Genomic DNA, 19,570 nt, shown 5'->3' with positions numbered 1-19,570 from the left:
TCTCTCCCTTTTATTAGAACTGTTGATGGAGGAAAGACTAATAATAAAATTCCTTATCTTACCAATTATTGCTGTCACCAGACTAAAATATGTCTGCACTCTCTAAAACACGGAACAAATCCCCATCCACAGCTGCAGAGAAAGAACTGTCATAAACGTCTTTCTCCAAAATGAGGAGAAAAGGAAAAACAAATCTACTCCTGATTTCTGGAAGCTGCATGACTTTGTATCAGAGGGCTGGAGCCCCTCTGCTCTGGACACAGGCTGGGAGAGCTGGGAGTGTTCAGCCTGGAGAAGAGAAGGCTCTGGGGAGATCTGAGAGCCCCTTCCAGTGCCTAAAGGGGCACCAAGAGAGCTGGAGAGGAACTGGACAAAAAGTGTGGCAAAAGAGGTAAGCAGAAGAAACTCCACTTGTTGCTGAAGTGGGCCATGAGCGTTCAGCAGTATTGAGGCTTCTTGATTTTGTTTTTGAATGCTCAGAGTCAGAACAATCATTATCTGGATGTTTGATTTTGAAAATAGAAATAGATTTGAACTACTCTCTGGGCTGGGATGATCTGGGAGTTGACAGTTTGAAGAGAATGGTCTCTCTAAGTTCTACTTTACTGCCTAAGACTTTGGACACTCCTGTGTTTTCTCTGTTACAATAAAGAGGAAACATCCACAAAACAATAAACCAAATGCCTGAATAACCAGGAAAAAGAACACAGATTCAGAGTCCTAAAGGGGAAGAGCAAAAGGGGACCTGAATCAACATAACAAGAGCTGAATGTGCTGAGTTTGCTGGAAGATCTCCAGGTTCAAGAAGAGTTCTCCAGAGAGTTCTCCAGGCTCAAGAAGAGCACTCCAGGCTCAAGAACAGTTCTCCAGCTCAAGAGGAGAAATACCTTATATAACAGCTTCAGTTTCTGTGAGTACTCTGGATTCCTTACAGTCCACAGTAGCATATTACTCTTAAGCTAATAATACTGACATTTTACAACAATATTCAAATGCAAGTTCAAAACCCCTTTCAGGTTCTCTGGACCTGCACTGAAATACACCTTTTTGGAACAACACTGGCCTCAAATTGGGCATTTAGTGGAAACCCTTTGCTTCACAGTTCAGCCTTAAAAGTGGAACCTGAATGTTGTGGAATAGCCACGGGGTGGCAGTCGGGCATCAGAAGGGAAGGACTCCCCAGGGAATCAGAAGGGAAGGATCAGATCATGAGACAGACTTTTGGCAGGGGTGTGGAGGGACAGGACAAGGGGGGGATGGTTTCCCACTGCCAGAGGGCAGGGTTAGATGGAATGATTGGAAGGAATTCTTCCCTGTGAGGGTGGTGAGGCCCTGGCACAGGCTGACCAGAGAAGCTGTGGCTGCCCCATCGCTGGAACTGTTCAAGTCCAGGTTGGATGGGGATCTCAGCAACCTGGGCTAGTGGAAGGTGTCCCTGGCCAAGCCGGGGAGAGGATTTAGTCCCCAAAAACGTTCAAAGGAGAAAAAAATCCATCAGGCACTTGCATGGGGTCTCTTAAAAACAGCAATCAGATGTTCATCAGGCTTCAAAGATTTTCCAGTTAAGTTGGAGTGTCCTTGGACAAAGAGGTGGCTCCAACCTGGACTAAATCATTTTCTTCAAATCAGGGAGAGACATTTGCAACAATGGAGTAACTGGACTTACAAAAATGTTCAAACAGTTAAGGGTGATGGGGTAACTGGAAGAGGAAAACACTGTAGTTTTCCCTTCCCAACACCCACTCCTTTTGGTTTGTTTATGGGGTGGATTTGCAATCCTTGCCCAGCTTCTGTGTGTGTGTGTTTGCTTCCATTATCCCAAATTCCTGAGGAGGTTAATGGAATTTTCTCCATCTTTAGAAGTGAAGCAGAATGGAAGATGATTGTAGATCCATGCAAGATAGATAATGGATGCAGCTGAACCTCTGGAAACAGGAGGATTTGTTGCTTCCCAAGATAGTTCTTTTATAAGGAGTATAAAGGGATTTCTTAACAGGTGAGGTAGTAATGCAACACTACTCATGGGTGGGAGAGGAAGAGGATTGACATGACACTGGAAGAGAGTTCATTGACATGAACTTGGTTTCTCTGTGATTTGCATCTTCTACAGAGACTGGGATTAAGTGTTTGGAAAATGGGGAGGAATTTCCACACAGAAAGTTTTGAAACAGCAATAGAAGTAATACAGTGATGACAGTTTATATGAAATGCTGGTTAGAATTATGTTCTTTAGGCAAAAATTCCAGAAGTCTGACTGATCCATAGTAGTCTGCCTTGATTTGGTCTCCAGAACAAGCCTGGCTTTTTGATTTTTGCCCACCCCAAGAAACATCTCTCTACAACCTCTGAACCATGGTCACCGTGCCTTGAATGGGAACTTATTGCTGTTAATGCATAAAATGGAGGTTCAGTGTTTGTGCCAATAAAAATAGAATGAAAATTGCTCCACAACACTGGTTTTAAGTTGATTTTTAACTTGTCCAGTGCTCAAAAGCCTACTTGATAGCCAAGCATGTGAGCAGGAGCAGAGTCTGATGCTTCCCCTGTTAAAACAGGATGCTCTTAGCAGCATAATTTTTTGTGATAGCAGAATATTTTTTGTGATGCTCTTTCCCTTTTGGATTTCCTTTCTGGGGCTGTTTTTTTCACCTCTCCTGCCAAGCCTGTCTTTTTTTCCACCTTCTCTCCCCCTTCTTCTAAGGCTTTGGAGAGGGGAGGTAGGATTGGGTAAGGCCAGTCTAGCAGTCTCATGGGAATATTTTAAGTTGTTCTATGCCTAGGTTAGGCTTAATTTCTTTCAAAGTTATAAATACCTAAAAAATATTCTATATATATATGTCTGCTATCAAGATTTAGGGAAGAGATGCAGGAAAAACTAAAGCTTCAGGAAAGATCCTTATTGTGAGAGAATGAAATTGTTGGAGCTCCCTGAGCCCAATGACAGAAGAGGTAGTGACTTGACCATAAAATGAGAAATTTTATAGCAGACAGTACTTCAGTCTGTCAGTGATAAAGAAATAGGAGCTGAAGTGTGAATCAATACCAGTTCAAGCTGTACAGGAGGTGTAAATTCCTAGTGCCAAGGTTAATTAGCCCAAGAGCAGGGATAGATTATCCACTAAGGGAAATATCAAAATACCAAAATTCAAGAATAATTTAATTTTATAGCAGATGACTCCTTGTAAACTGTAGCAGTTGTTTGCTTTGACTCAGAAAGAGATGAGGACAGTCCTGTGGGCAGAATTATCCTAATTGGGTCACATCCTGCATAATCCACCTTTTGGGATGCATGAGTGCCTTTAAAACAACCATTTAGCTGCAGACCCAGATAGAACGATAACTTCTTCTGGCAAGAAGAGATGCCAATGTTCTAACAAGTGAGTCTGAACTCCTCTTCAGGATCATCTCACAATCAATTGTGAAAAAGAAACAAGATGAAGTAAGAAAAGTTGGATGTTGCCCAAGTAAAATAAAAGGTGAATGAAGATGCTGCCAATGAGCTCAGGTTATGCCTTAGTCATTTTGACATTTTTCTTTTCTCTATTCCCTTTTCTCCCCTCATCCAAATGGAAGATCAGGAACCTGTGACTTCATTGGAAACTAGAAAGTTAAAATATTTCTGTCTGGAGCAAATATTGCAAATTACCAAAAATAAAGGAATAAGTAAAAGATAATGGTCTGGATAATGGTCTCTAGATTGCCTAGACAATGTCTGCCTAATAATCATGGAATCATGGAATAGTTTGGGTTGGAAGGGACCTTACAGACCGTCTTGTTCCACACCACCTTCCACTAGACCAGATTACTCCAAGCACTTTAGAGCCTTGACCACTTCCAGGGATGGTACAGCCTCAACTTCTCTGGGCAACCTGTGCCAGAGCCTCCCCACCCTCATTTCTTCCCAGTATCTAATAGGACAGGAATGGGGTGTAACTTCTGTGTACTTACTCCAAGCTGGAGAGTTACAAGGATGCTTACAAGCGTTGTAGGTGTTGGCCTGGTGCTTAAGTATTTTCCTTTATCAACCAGACATTCATGTACAACTTTGGAATATCCTTTGTCCCTTGAAATGATGCTGAAGGCCTGTGAGGCCATGTGAGGATTCTTATATCAACTCCATATAAGGAGTTTATGGGACTTGCAAGGAGGGGAGAAACAAACTCACAAGATCATTTTGGATTGATGAGGAACAATCTGTGAGACAGACTGCAAATAAAAAGAGTAGTGAAAAGGTCATGGAACTGCAATTAGGAATTGCAATAGTGTCAAAGAAAAAGTAAACTTCAAAAGGAATTAAAGTAAGTAGCAAAAGCCCCTTCAGTCATGTAGAGGAAAAATGTGACTGATGTCCTTGTGGGCAGGGTAGGATGTAGAAGTTTAAGGATGATGGACATCTCAGAGTCAAAATGCATGGAATATACAGCACAACATGTGTCTGAGGAAGAGAGAGGCAGATGATGAAGGCTAGGGAATTGAATTCTGGTCAAATAGAACAGGAGGCAAGTTGTTGCAGGATCCCTGCTGCACATATTGCAGAGGCTGGAAGTTGGCCCAGGACCCATAGGAAGGACAGACAAAGGAAGGTGTTCTGTGTGTAGGCTGTGAGTGTCTTAATCCTTGCTTATGTCACTTTGTTCCTAACTAGTGTTGCACAAGCCAAGAATTAAAACAAACTTTCAAGCGGAGTCACCTTTTGGAGGGTTTTTCCTTCTGTGGATGAGCAGAATATTCAGAAGTGTGTCTGCAAGTAGTTGGAGCTCTGCACTGAGCACAGAAAATGCTATAAAGTATAAATGCTAAAAAAGCTATAAAAATGCTACCCAAATGTACAACAGTGGGAAAACAAAATGGGTTTGTTACAGTCATTTAGCAATTTGATCTTGAATTATGCTGTGTCTTATTTTTCTTTTTAATAATATATAATGCTACCTGTGCATTTGAGAGAGAGCCTTTTTATCAGCCGTTAAATTTAGAATATACCATTTTAGATCAGCTGAATTTAGATCCTAAAGCCACAGAAGAGCCTATGGAGTTCTGGTTTCCATGAATTTGAATGATGCAAAGGGTATATTCATATTTCATATTTAATTGGAATTGCAGGTTAAATAAGATACACAAACCAGAAAAGTCCATGGTGATTGATGAAGAGATTGATATCACTCCTGTTTGAAAAGAATTTGGGGGGTGTAATTACAGCTGATGTGTGTGAGAGAAGGTCACATCAGAATTACAACAGCAAATCCTGTCAGGCTTTACATCTCTTTGTGCAGCATTGCAGCATCTCCCGGGTAGGGGCTTTAGGAACTTGCTCAGAAGTACAAAAAAATTACATAATATGTGTCTTAATGCAAATTATTGTTCTGTGGGGAGTTTTGGGTGAGAAGGTTTATTACAGAACCTAGTTTTAGACATCATTATAATTAACAAGGCACTCATTTTGGGGTTTTATTGTTCAACCATAAAATGTAACCCAAAATTGGGAGAGAAAACATGGTATTTCACAGAAGTTTTTTTCTGTTTTGCAAAGGATATAGAGGAAAAAACCCATGTGTTAACTTACTACTGAAATCTGGATTAAGGAATGAAAAAAAATTATTAAAGACTTTGAATATCTGAGCAAATTAAACCCCTCAAGGCAGGGAAGAGAAGCAAACATTCATTGCAAACATGACTGTCTATGAAAAACTCCTTGATTTCTCTTCCCATCTCTGAAATTACGTGGTATTCCTGATAAGTAACCCCATCTGAGATACGGGGTTGTGTCTCTTAATGTGGAATATACTAAAAAAAAAGAAAACCCTGTCCTTTTCTCCTCCTGACTGATATGGTATCTTGTAATGTTCTCATCAAGCAACTGCTGGATTTATCTTTTTTTCTTTCCAAAAAAAAATTGTACCGACTGCAAAAGTTTTTGTCTCTTGAAAAGACTGAAGAAATCTTTCCAAATGTAGCCTTGTCCTGAATTATGGATTCCCCATTAAGTTTTGTCCTGGGGATAAAATAATTGTAACTATTTCCATTTCCTGGCTGTGTTTGGGAAGAGGCACATCATAGTCACAGAAGAGGGAGTTTTGAATGATAGTCCATGAAATCCGGAAAGAAAAACAGGTTCTATCTACAGGGACCTGTGTGCTGGCCTGTGAATGGATGCAGATGAGTTCCCTGCCATAGGCTGGAGCCACTTTAGGGAAGAGCATCCCTGAGTTCTCCACAAAGGCAAGATGCTGTCCCATGGCTTCAGCGCAAGGTCCTGCTTTTCCAGCTCTCTCTACTGTTGACAGCTGACTCTGGAGACATGTACAACCTATAAATGTCTGTCTCATGTTGAACAACTCTGGATAGACTGTAAATCTTGTCAAGTAGATGTTCTCCATCCAGCTTTGCCCAGGAGCATCACTTGATAGGTGCTGTCACAGCACATATGACAGGCCCCATGAAATACTTAGTTTCTGTAGAAAAGGTGGTCAAAAAACCCTGTAAAAAATTGGTATCCTATAGGAAAAAATTCCTCAGAGCTTGAAGGAAAAGGAGATTTTCTTAGAAATGAGATCATAAAATTATTAAGGTTGGAAAAGACCTCTAAGATCATCGAGTCCTACCACTTCACAGAATCACAGAACCACTTCCAAGATGCTTTGGGATGCCTCAGTACTTGATTTATTTCTGGACCACATATCTGCAGTGGATTAAGCTGCAAATATTTATGGGGGATAAAAGTGTTGATGCAACAACTCCCAGCTGAGGAGTCACATACTGTCTTTCTGGAAATCTGGGAAATCATGTCAAGTCCCTGGGCAAGGAGTTTCTTAGTCACAAGAGAACAGCTCTGAGCACATGTACCAGCTCCCAGGAGCATGCAACACAGATTTTGGCAGGTCTGTGGGTAGTTGTTGCAGAACACTGAGTGTGGTGTAAATTCACTTTGACAGATTTCCCAATAGTTTATCTGAGTGAGCATGGCTGTGGCTTTCACTCTCTGGGCTTTTCCATGCAGCTCTGAAATCTGTTTGGTGACCCGGATAACATAGACAGAGCTTCTGCTTTCAGACTGGGAGGGGATTTAATGTGATGGAATATCAATGGGCATTGCAGGACCCTCTGGATGGGAGCTGATGGAAAATAAATTCAGACATTAAATATTATGCATACTGTTAATACAGAGGAAAAATATCTTAAAGTTCCCAAACTTAATTCATCTAATTAGCAACAGTTTGGTGGGTACTGGCACCCACAGTGTGTGTTAACAGTGAAATCACAGCTGACTGTGTTTATAGACAGAGACATCCCATATTTGTTCACACCTGGCGCTGTGACCAAAATCAAACCCCTCATTTTTATCTTCTCCTTTTCAGGTAACTGCTGCATTTACAAGCCTGAATACAGGGCCATGGGAAGGGGTTTTTTTGTACTTTCAGCCAGCTGTGGAGTAACTTGATATTTTCACATGTCTATAAAAACCACATATGTGGAAAATTACGCAAACTATTGCATATTTTATTTTCAGCACCTCAAGTACTAAACATGATTTAAGTAAGACTCCACACATATACAATAGAACATGAACACATCATTGGCGTGGACACTCTCAAGTTTTATTTAGAGCAAGATAAAGAGTTACAAAATGCAATGTGACAGCAGAGTAGAAATTATTCCTCCCATTCTTTTATCACTGTCTTCTGACGAATACCAACAGTCCCGTTTCTCTTTTGAACCACTTTGGGTGGTTCAACCATTGCCACATGTCAGGAACTTCTAAACAGCTGTTTTGGGCTTGACTTATTAATTCACAAGATGCTACATGATTTAAAGAATTAGAATTGCATAAGTCAGGATTCTGTGGCAGTCAGAAAACTGCTCACTCCATGCAGGGCTAAGGGCAAGGCAGGTGTCTGCTCTGTGGAATTTCAGCTGTCTCTATCCAACTGCTTTTGGGCTGTTATTAATTCGCTGGGGAACACAAAAACCAAGACTTCATATTTGTCACTGTGTTTGCAGTCTGAGACTGGCACAGAGTGAAAAACTGAGAAGCTTCATTGTCTCTTACAGCATGAATATCCTGTGAGCTCCATTCCAGAGTCACTCAGGGACAAACTCTTGAAAATAAAGTTATTTTACATAAATCAAATGGTACTTTTCACGTCATGAGAGGGATATCAGATCATCTCTGCTTCGATCAGCTCCTTGCCATCTACTTGGGAGACAGGGGAAACAACTCATCCTGCTGAGGTGCCTTTGGCTTTCTGAACTTTCTTTGTCTTTCTTTATCTTTCTGTCCTGCCTGAGGTCTGCAACTTCAGCTGAATATTCTCAGTCCTTCTCAGAACTGGGAGCTCACATAGCTCCCTCCTTTCTCTGGATCACGGTGTGTGAATTGTCTGTGAAACTCACTGTCACAAGAGGTAGTTGAGGCATGGAACTGGTCAGATTTCAGGCAAGGATTGGGCATCATTGTAGGCAATATTTGGGGTTACAGACATAATAAATTCATAAGTGCAAATAAAAAGGGGGAAAACTCATGATTTGTGATTTAACTCAAATCTGTGGGAACAGACTGCACCATATCTGCCTGCTGCTTGTACCTTCCTCAAAAGCACTCAGGGCTCATAATTTTGGACTAAAAAATTCAACCAGGATAAAATGAATCCTAAATCTCAAGTAGGGCAGTATTTCCTATATGCGGGCTTAGTTTTTTCTAAGGGTCATGGGCAAAATCGGTGTGGGTTCATAGGAAGTTTGGCATTGCCTTCTTTTCTCTGCTATTTGCTACAGCTGAGAACTCTTCACCTCTGTATTCATAGCAGATAACATCAGAGATGCTTAGATTTTGTCTCTTCAGAAGCGATGTTTAAGTGAGGTTAATTATCTCAACATTGCCTTTAAACATAGCTTTAGGAACTCTGAATCTGCAGCCAAATTTGGTACTAAGTTATTATTGTTATTATAATTATTATTATTATTACTCCTAATTCCAAAATATTCTAATGCTATAGACTTATGAATTAATTACTTGAACAATTAGATGATTGAATGAGTCAAGAATATACAGGAAACTCTGTTTTCACAGCTCTATGCGAAGTATAAAATGAATAAGCCAAATTAACTGGAAATAAAGGATGTTTTCCTAATTGTGTTCTTTCTTTACTCTGAATCTTTACCATCTTTACTCTGATTTGATAGCATTTTGATTATTTTAGCTAAGAAAGACACATGAATTTACCATGCCAGGGTCAACACAGAAAATTTCAAAGATGAAGGACAACCTGAAGGTTTTGGGCAGTGATGAGACCATTTAGAGACAACAGGTAATCCTAATTTTGTCTGTTTATTCCTGTTTGTGTTCAGTGGAGCAGTCCACAACTCTCATGAGTAACCAGACCTTCTAAAGGCAACTCAGAAAGCACAAGAAGGAACAGGGCTTTTATTTATGGGTGTGTAAAGCATCTGGAAGAGGAGGGAACTTTGGAAGGGTGTGTTTGGGCAAGGAGAGCCAACCAGCCCTTGGAGCACAAGGGAGTGGCTTGGAGTGAGGCTGTATAACGGGCAGGATGGGATGGTCCACCCTCAGCCTGGACACAGAGCAAGGCTCAGCCTGGTGGATCCCAGCTCTGAGTGCACAGATGCCTCCTCAGACGGGCTCCAGCGAGAAGGGGACGAGTCCCATTCCGGCCTTCCCACAGCTTTTCACTTGGGAAGAGGTCAGGATGCACAACGGCTGTGGGGAGAACCAGGAGCAGTGGCTGGTCATCGACAGGAAGGTCTATGATGTCAGCAGGTTTTCCAAGAAGCACCCTGGAGGCAGCAGAGTTATCAGCCACTATGCTGGGCAAGATGCCACGGTAAGACCCAGGAGGACAGAGTAGGAAGGTGGTTCCAGTGCCAGGGCAGGAGGACGTGCTGGTTGTCACTGTGCTTGGCCAGAGAGTGGGCTGAGAAAGCAGCACAATGGCTGCAAGACACAAGGAAAACTTCCACAAATATATTTGAAAATAGATGTCCTGCAAAAATTTGTTGATTTAGTGGATTTCTCTGAAATAATTGTGTTGCTTGTTGACAGAAATAATAAATTCGAAGCAGATCTCTCTGCTGAAAGGAGATATTGAATATCTGAATAGTCAGAAATATGAGCATTAAAAATATGGCCAGGTTTCAGGCATAAGCTTGTGATGTGGGAGATTTAATTCTTGTCTCAACAAGACTTTTTGACTTGAAGGAAGCTCTTTAGCCAATCTAATCTCTCAGGTTTCAGCTTGAAATGGGATAACACTTTCCCAGTCCTGGCCCAGAATGAACCAGATCAGGTATTTTTCACATTTGATTCCTTGAATTGAATGTTTCCATGCTTGAAACTGGGGCAGAAAAATATCTGGTGTTCTCAAAGGAAGGAAAAGAAAGGTTTGAGCCTTGTTAGCTTTCTCCTGTACCTCAGTGACTTAAGAACTTAGACCAGCCATGCCAGGCCAGTCCAGAGATCCTGGTGCCACCTCCTGCAGGTTCTGTTACTGGACTTTTACAAAAGGATTCAAGGAATACAGAATGCATGGAATTATTTGGCCCCAAGCAATGTCCTCCCAGCTCCTGCAGTGTAAGGACCTGCATTTAGATTATTTTATTTATGGACACCCAGGGGCTTTAACCACAGTGAATTTGTCTGGGGTGAATATGTTTAAAGGATGACCTTTGATCCTGCCTGCTTTTATTATTCCAATAATTACAACCTGATTTTACTTGATCTTAAAGGTCTTTTCCAACCTGTAGCTGTGCTACATCCCTTTGAGCACAGGACCACAACTAGTAGCCAAAATTGTGGGTACAATGTGGATTTGTGGTGCATTACAACAGTATCCTTCTGTCTTGCTCTCAATATGTATTCTGCTAATCTGTATAATTTTTTTGCTTTTAAAATGCTGCTCTGTTCATATATTCTGAGAAAAAACACACTTTTACAGAAATGCAGGACTGGAAGGTGTCTCAAAAAATTGCTGGGGCAGGACTTTACCTAAAACCAGGATCCAGGATTTTTTTTCAAGTACTCTTGACTACTCTAGACCTCATAGTTGTATATATACAGTGAGAATTTTCTTCTTCTGTGTGGATTAATTTGAAAATATCAACAAGAACATTGCATTGATGTCAAATGTTGGGAGTTGTGTGTGTTGCAGGTGATAAATCTTAAAGTTAATCTCTCTTAAGATGATTATCAGGACCTGAGAGGAGGGAGGAGAAGTGACAGGCTTATCACTGAGGGGCTTTCAGTGATAAGAATCTGTGATACCGATCTTGTGGAGAGGGATTCCTGCTTGAAGGCATTGTGGCTCCTGTTTACAAGCTGCAGTATAGACACTTACGGATTGAATCAGATTCCTGGCTTGAATCAGATTCCTGGCGGGAGAAAGGTATATAAGAATGGATGAGGGGCACAGAATCAGGATGGAGAGATTTCCCCAGTCCTCTGGGTCTGGATAGAGTTATTCAGTTGTCACTGTGACAAAGAGTCAGTGGATGTCTGTAAAAAGCTCAAATGTCCAAAAAATCACCTTGCTCTGAGTATTTCTGGACTAAAGTACTCAGAGAAAGACTGTCTCCAGTTCTCCAGCCAAAAGGCTCCAGAGCAATGTCAGACTGCAAGGAAGTCCCCTGTCCTTTTCCAGGGACTTAGTCCTGACCAAGCACATGCAGAATTTTTTTGGGTCATGATCATCCACATTGTTTCTCACACCCAAAATCAGCAAGTACCTGACTGCTCAAACACTGAGGATTTTGCCATATCTACTCCTTCTGGACCTAAATAGAGTATGGTCAGCCTTTTTATCTTACTTCTGGAAAATTCACTGAGCTAAAGAAGAGTTTTGATTTACCTGGAATTTCACCCTTTTTTCCATTGCTTGTCTTTGATTTTAAAACTGGGATTTCAAATGCTTCTTGAACGGACCCATTGTGTCACTACTATTACCTACTTCCCCAAAATATCATCCAGCCTGAAAACTTGCAGGGAACTGCACTCCTGCTGTGTAAGGAGCTTCAGCACATATTCCCTTTGGCCCTAATGGGTTACAAACAGGATTTTAAAAGCCTCATCCCAAGCATGGCGAAGACACATCTCATTCCCTGATGTGTTCTCCCACACCTGGGTCCCATCCATAGGGAAGGGCTGCTGGCTGGAGCCTTCTAGGGGCAGACTGTGCTGAAACAAGCAGATGAAAGAACATGTTTCCCTCTGCAATGAGTTTTTCATCAAACCCTTTCATGTTCATTACTAGCCTCGCCCAGGGCCTTTTATGAAATCTGGTTTCTTGAAACTTCTCCAGCATCCTTGGGCCGAGTTCCAGTAGGTGGTAAAGAGGAACCCAAAGGGTTCTGGGCAATGGGAACTGGATTACGTGATATATCAAAGACTTGAGGAAAGGAGAGACTCAGCGTCTGGGATTTAGTCACGTGCCCTTTCTCACTCCCTCCCTTTGTGTTTCTCAGGATGCCTTTGTAGCTTTTCACAATGATAAGTCTCTGGTGAAAAAGTACTTGAGATCTCTGCTGATTGGGGACCTGGCACCAGATCAACCCAGCTTTGAGTCCAATAAAAAGGTGAGTGTCCCAGATTCCAGAGCTGGGAACGGCTTGGGGTTCAGCCTGGGAGGAGAAGGAAAATAAGAGAGGGAGTAGGAATCCTGTCTGAAGGAGCACACCTGACGCCGTGCCATGGGCTAGGGGGTGGGGAGGCAGCCGGTGCTAGTCAGGCATGGAAACATGACCATCCCAGGATCACTAAATCCTCCCCTGGGTGTGAGGAATGAGCTCCAGAGCCCCAAATTCTGCTCAATTCTCCCCACTGTGATGTCTCAGTATCAAAGCAAAACCAAGACCTGTTGATCTCATGCCCTGTTTTGCACAGAGTCCCCTCTGAGAGAATATCTCCTCTGACTCCCATGACTGCTTTGGGGTTTTTTAGTCTGCTGTGTTACATTTTCAAAGTAAATAGTGCATTAATTTTTACTTTACCTCCAGAAATCCCTCCTGGAGGATTTTCGTGAGCTGCGCTGCACTGTTGAGAAGATGGGACTTCTGAGGCCAAACTACTTCTTCTTCTTCCTGGTTTTCCTTCACATCCTGGTACTGGATGCTGCATCCTGGCTCATGATCTGGTACTTTGGCATCTCCTTAGTGCCTTTTCTGGCTGGCATGGCGTTCTTCACTGTTGCTCAGGTAAAGTGCTGACAGCTGCTCAGCCCTGCAGACATGTTTGGTTCCTCCAGATGGAGAGGATTCATGGAATGTTCACATCCCAGGCATTGCTCCACTGCCTCTCCTCAGGTCCTGTTACCTGCCTGAAGATGACAAGCACGTTCTACGTCACAATTTTTATTGCCTCCAGCAAATCTGGTTTTGCTGACAACCCAAGATTTGGTGGGATGTTGTGGAACTGGCTGTTTCACAAGATGGGATTTGCTGATCTAATCACAAAAGAGGGACTATTTCATTCTCAGCTGCACTTTTGGCTCCCTGTTCCTTCTGTCTGATGTTTGTTTGGTCCTTTATGAGCCACTTTCCCTCACTAACCCTGAATAGTTTTCTGCTGAATTAGTAAATTCAACCACAGAAGGGCAGGATCCACGCAGGGAAGGAGGGAATAGGACTTTGTGGCCCTTAGATGCAATAAATTTGAGGGTGAGGGGAAGAAGAAATATTTTCTTAGTAGAGTTAAAAGCTTAAATTTGCTCAGACATACATGGAACAAATGCAAATCAACTCATTTACATGATCTGTTCTATTTGCCTATTATCTGTTAAGGTGGATATTCCTCAAAGAGCACTCATATTTCCATGGAAATATGGAATGCGATAAAGCTGTAGACTTGGAAATGCTTCCACTTTCTAGCTGGTTACTTGGAAATTCATTATTTGTGATAGGAGCAAACAGACTTCAATGCTGTAACAGTTAATTGTTGTGATGCTTTACTGATTTCCCTATATTCCAGCTAAAGTCAATATCTGGAATTGAGCAGCTTTAGTGGACAGTAGCTTGTTTGGAAGTTCTCAGCACTGAACATGCAAGACATCAGGGAGTGTTTTTTCCCCAAAGCAGAAGGAAGATGCATCACACTACAAAGTTACGGAGGCAAATTATTATTACAAGGCAAATTATTGCAATGCTGCCAAGATTCTGTTTCTTCATTGACCCTTTGGTCTTACAGATCCAGATGGGCTGGTTCCAGCATGATCTGGGGCACTGCTCTGTCTTCAGGAAGCCCAGATGGAATCGGGTGCTGCAGATGGTGGTGATAAATGTTCTGAAGGTAGTTGGCTCATGGTGGGAATATTCTCTGGGGCTAATGGGGACAAAGCAATGGATTGGAGTGTCCCTGTATCCAGGTAGTATCAACTGGGAGGGAATTGCAGTGCAAGTTGTCAATAACAGGTGGATAAATAGCAATGTGATCTGATATTGTTCTGGTTTGAATCCCTGGTGTTCCCTTTTTCCAGGGCTTATCTGCCAGCTGGTGGAACCACCTACACAACCAGCACCACGCCAAACCCAACTGCTTCCGTAAAGACCCTGACCTCAACATGCACCCCCTCCTCTTCAGCCTGGGAAAGACACTTTCTGTGGAAGTGAGCATGGGGATGTCTGGAAAAGCAGATTTAATGGTAGAAATCTATAGAGGGAAGGATGATAATAATCATCCAGATTGTGCCTTGGAATTAGGTGATCTTTAAGGTCCCTTCCAACACAAGCCATTCAGGATTCTCTGGTAATTCCCAAAGTGTTCCAAGGTCTAAGAGTCTCATGTATTGCCTGGTTATTATGATGCTGAGGCACCAGCTCCTGAGAAGCCAAGTCTTGCAATTGGTGCTTAAGGAAGGGTGAGCACATTGGAGGAAGCTCAGAGGGTGAGTCAGTGCATTTACAATAATGTTACATGTTATTAGTCAGTTATTAGTGAGTCAGATGTTCCCTCTGGGTCCTTCTGACTGTTTGGAACCTAAATCCTTCAGGACCAGTATTGCTGCCATGCATTGAACACGAGTGCAGATGATTTCTTAATCCAAAATTGTATGGCTTTCACAAAAAGAAAAACTAGGAATACATCCTCCCTGCACCATTATGATTTCTGATATCATCAAGGTCTCATTTGACTTTTGTTTTCCTACTAATTTTATTTACTCATGGGGTGATGAAATTACTTCATTGCAAGGTAATCAGCTTCTTAAAATAGAGCCTCTTTCTCTCCTTTAGCTAGTAATAAGCAAAGAAACTACAGCTCTCCAAGGCACATGGAAAATTCTGGCTCTGCTGTCTCAGAAAGGCTTCTCTAGTGAGAATTACAAAATACCACACACCATGACCAGGCAAAATGGATTTCGGGGGCTTTGTTTGTCTGCTTCCTTTGTTGTTTTGGTTTTGATCCAGGGAAGACATCTTTGAGGTGTAAATATTTCTGTAATTGAAGACAAAGTATCTGACAAAACAAGAAGGCAGATTTCTTTATAGAACATTCAGTACTTTGATCTTGCAGAAATTATTTTAGAGACATTATAGGACAACTTCCAAATTATGTCATATCTGACCACCCTCTCCTCTATTACTCAGAAATTTGGGATACAGAAGTTCAGATGTAGCTTCCACAGCAAACACATCCTGCACTCATAGAATCCTGGAATGGTTTAGGATGGAAGGGACCTTAAAGATCAGCTAGATCCAATCTCCAAAGTTGGAACCCACCAACTCAGTGGCTGAGTTTCCATGTTAACAACCTGTTCTTCTCCAAGTGCCAATAGCCTCAGCGCTCCATGGTGAATTGATTAGATTGAATTTCATTCTCCTACAAAATGCAAATTATTTGTAAGCATTTTTTTGAGCATTTTTGTGTAGTCTCTCACTGGCTCATTACAATATCTTTTCATTTTTCAGCTTGGAAAGAAGAAGAAGAAGTTCATGCCTTACAATTACCAACATAAGTATTTCTTCTGTGAGTATCCGCTAAACCAGGAGTATATCTCCTCCCCAAAATAAAGGTGTTTTTAAGATTGAAGTGACACCTTCAGAAAGCTTCCTTCATGTTCAAGAAGGTCCACTTGAGGAGGAATTGCCCCTGTGTCTCTGCAAGGGTTATGTGATGGAAGTACTAGATGAGGGTGAGTCAAGTAGAGGGAAGAAAGGGATGGGAAAGAAATGAAGAAGCGATGAGAAAAAAAGACTAAGAGATTTTGTGAATGCATGAAAGTTGGTGTAAATGGAAGACAGCAATTTTTCTTCCACTGGAAAGAAGAATCATTGTTCTCACAGTAGACTATTCTGTAAGAGCTATGATGCAGTGAAATGATAAATGTCTCTCTCTTTCCATTCTTTCCTTCAGTGTTGGCCCCACTTGCACTCATCCCCTTCTTCCAGCTGACTATATTCCACTTTACAATCAAGAGGAAAAAGTGGTTGGTAAGCACAGCTTCAGCATCTGGAAAACCCAAATAATGTCACTGTATTAATATTTACCTCTGTTTGAGGGGTTTAAGATAGCAAAGGCTGATTCTGGGCTTGCTGCAGCAAGGGAGAATTGTTTAGAAAAGGCTTTTCAATCTTCTAGCAGATAAATAAAAGTTAAGAGCAAACTCAAATGTAGACAGAGTGTGATGACAGGGCTGTTGTCTGCAGTTATTAAGTGAGTGCTGTGGGAATATTTTAGGGATACACTCAACTTGCTGTAGAATGCTGGTGTGGAGCTTCCTCTTGATAAATCAATAAGAAATCCATACATCAGAACAGTTTTTAGCTGCAGTTCAAGTAAAGGGGAGAGGATGGAGTGGAGGGATTTCATCAACAAGGGCTGATTTTCATCTTGGTTTGCGTTATTTTTTTTACAGGACCTGATATTGATTGTGTCTTTCACCATCCGAGTTTCCCTCATGTATATTCCTTTAATGGGATTTAAGAACTTCATGATATACTATTGGCTGTCCAGGTAACACACAGAACATCTGGAGTCTCCAAGACTAATGTATGTAATCAATACTGAAATAAATTAAAATTAGTCCCAGTCACTACAATTTTCTCAGCAATAAATAGTCAAGAAGGAACAGTTTAACTTCAGGGTGGTGGTCGCTGCTCAGGGATACCTTCAACTACAAGTTGAGTGGTTCTTACACTCTAAAAGTTAGGAATAGGAAATCCTGAATTACATAAAAGTGCTCTTTTAGTTAAGATTAAGAGACTCGGCAATGTGTTTTAATGGTAAATTTGGACGACACTGGAGATGTAACAAGTGTTTCCCTGTTTATCTGTCCAGGTACATTGAGAGCACCTGGTTTATTTGGGTGTCACAGATGAACCACATTCCAATGGACATTGATTATGATCAGAACAAAGACTGGGTGTCTACTCAGGTGAGAAGCTCCTTTCTTCTGGAATACTGGGTCTACACTTCTGAATCATAGGACAAAGACAACATCCTTTCTGTAATAATCAAACCATTTAAAGCTTTAGTTGGAAAACAGGACATCTAGATTTAAAAAGTCTTGGTTTTTTGACTGAAAGGTGTTGATATATTTTTTACAGTACTTTTCCCTTCCTATTACAGAAAAGTATTGATGGTGAAACAGTCAATCTCCCTTTTAGGCCAACTAAAGGAAGCAAAGTGGGATTGGATCCCTTTATTTTTACCCTACAGGTTGCAGGTTTATTGCAGATAAGATAAATCTGACAAAATTTGGTAAAGTCTGATAAAAATAAATATGTAAATACAACTTCACTCACATATATAATACCTCCAGCAACATAATCCCTTGTAGTGTGTTCTAAGCATTTTTCCTTTTATTAAGGGAAAAAGACTCATCTTGGCTAGTCTAGACTTTATTTAATTCCTCAGGGCAATGATGGCTGTAATCCCTGACTTTTCTTTTATGCAAGATGAGGGTGGGCAATGATTGCTGCGGTTCAAACATCAGACTTGCAGGAAAATAAAACCAAAATCATGTATTTTGGGGTCTTTTTCCCTCCCAGCTCCATGCAACCTGCAACGTGAAGCAATCTTTGTTCAATGACTGGTTCACTGGGCACTTGAACTTCCAAATTGAGCACCAGTGAGTATAATTTTGGGCGTAAGAGTGGGAATAATATGGGGCACTTAGAACTGTGGAATCCTAGAATGGTTTGGGTTGGAAGGGACCTTAAAGGATCTGGTGGAATCAGATGATATTTAAGGTCTCTTCCCATCCAAACTATTCTTTGTTTCCAGGAATAAGCCATCTCAGGAGACATTTTGCTCTCCTTCTGGGGGAGGGCAGGGGAATATTTTGATCAGGGAGGACAGAAAGTGGTGCAAGCCAAGTCTTACAATAACTCTGTCTCATCCCATTCTGCAGCCTGTTCCCCACAATGCCTCGACACAACTACTGGAAAGTAGCTCCTCTAGTGAAAAGCCTTTGTGATAAGCACGGCATTGAATATAAAACCAAGACTTTACTGACAGCCTTTGTAGATATTTTGCAGTAAGTATCCATTAACAAGATAGTTTTGCATTCTAATGTCATGTAAGGGAGGGATACAGGGAACCACTGCAAGTCAGCGACCACGATCAAACCTGTAGTTTATTTAGATTTTTCTACAGGCAATTTGAAAAGTTTTTTTTCCCTCTTCCTTAAATCCTCTCTACTCATTCCCAGTAGTCAGACTTTGCTATGAGATATCCATGCACTTTAAAATCCATTTTTTTCCAATTATTCCTTTAACTACAATTTGCTTCCCAGAAAACTGAATAGTCTCTTCATAAATAGTTTTTTGAACTTCTGTTCCTGCAGTTCCCTGAAGGATTCTGGGGAGCACTGGCTTGAAGCATATCTGCATGGATAAAAACTGGCAACTCTCAAAGGGAACCTCTTCACCACCCAACTGCTGCCAGGACTCAGCACAGACCATCCATGTGTCTGTCTTCAGGCATAAAAACTCAGGAGCTGGGCAAAGCTAATTTCAGTAAGAATCAAGTGGGAAAGTGGGTTAAAGATACTTTTTTTTTTTCTTGATCTCAACCATGAACCTCTATTTTTCCTGCTCTCAATCTCAGAATTTAGAGATGGGCTTTTAAACTGGGGAGAATTTGAATCAACTTGATGAGTTGAACTTCATTGGAGGCTCATTGCTTATGGAAGAAGTTTAAACTGAAATTCTTTACAATGTCAGAGAATCATGGAATGGTTTGGTTTGGAAGGAACCTTAAAGATCGTCTTGTTCCACGGGCAGGGACACCTTCCACCAGACAAGATTGCTCCAAGTCCTGTCCAACCTTGAACACTTCCAGGGATGGGGCAGCCACAGCTTCTCTGGGCAACCTGTGCCAGGGCCTCACCACCCTCACAGGGAAGGATTTCTCCCTAATATCCAATGTAAAGCTGCCCTCTGACAGTTTAAAACTATTATCCCTCGTCCTGTCACTACAAGTCCTGGTTAAAACTCTCTCCCCATCTTCCTTTCAAGCCTCTTTCAGTATTAAGGTCTCCTTAGTGTTTTTGGGATAGCACAAAGCAAACTGCAGGAAGTCAGGAGATATTAGGGCAGGGGGAATCTTTAAGGGATATTTTTGAATAGATAA

General features: G+C 41.5%; 1 protein-coding gene across 1 annotated transcript; it reads left to right on the top strand.

Annotated features, from left to right (window-relative positions):
* Positions 1-9,267: 9,267 nt before the first annotated feature.
* Positions 9,268-19,226, top strand: LOC113958844 (acyl-CoA (8-3)-desaturase-like). Its single transcript, XM_027667417.1, has 12 exons — positions 9,268-9,836; positions 12,469-12,579; positions 13,000-13,197; positions 14,186-14,287; positions 14,475-14,603; positions 15,904-15,961; positions 16,349-16,425; positions 16,851-16,948; positions 17,273-17,369; positions 17,986-18,065; positions 18,348-18,473; positions 18,783-19,226. Exons 1-12 carry the CDS (start codon positions 9,546-9,548, stop codon positions 18,832-18,834), a joined length of 1,419 nt encoding a protein of 472 aa, XP_027523218.1. The 5' UTR covers positions 9,268-9,545; the 3' UTR covers positions 18,835-19,226.
* Positions 19,227-19,570: the final 344 nt, after the last annotated feature.

Source organism: Corapipo altera, unplaced genomic scaffold (genome assembly GCF_003945725.1).
Source record: "Corapipo altera isolate COAL_440 unplaced genomic scaffold, ASM394572v1 114, whole genome shotgun sequence".
Taxonomy (NCBI): Eukaryota; Metazoa; Chordata; class Aves; order Passeriformes; family Pipridae; genus Corapipo; species Corapipo altera.
The sequence above is the reverse complement of the archived record's forward strand: the minus strand, read 5'-3'. Positions and strand labels throughout refer to the sequence as shown.

Excerpts from the sequence above, each read along its gene's own strand:
- LOC113958844 (XM_027667417.1), top strand. The coding sequence starts at position 9,546 with ATGGGATGGTCCACCCTCAGCCTGGACACAGAGCAAGGCTCAGCCTGG. Across the intron at positions 14,288-14,474 it reads TGGTGATAAATGTTCTGAAG|GGCTTATCTGCCAGCTGGTG; the intron begins GTAGTTGGCTCA and ends CCCTTTTTCCAG. Across the intron at positions 16,426-16,850 it reads TCAAGAGGAAAAAGTGGTTG|GACCTGATATTGATTGTGTC; the intron begins GTAAGCACAGCT and ends TTTTTTTTACAG.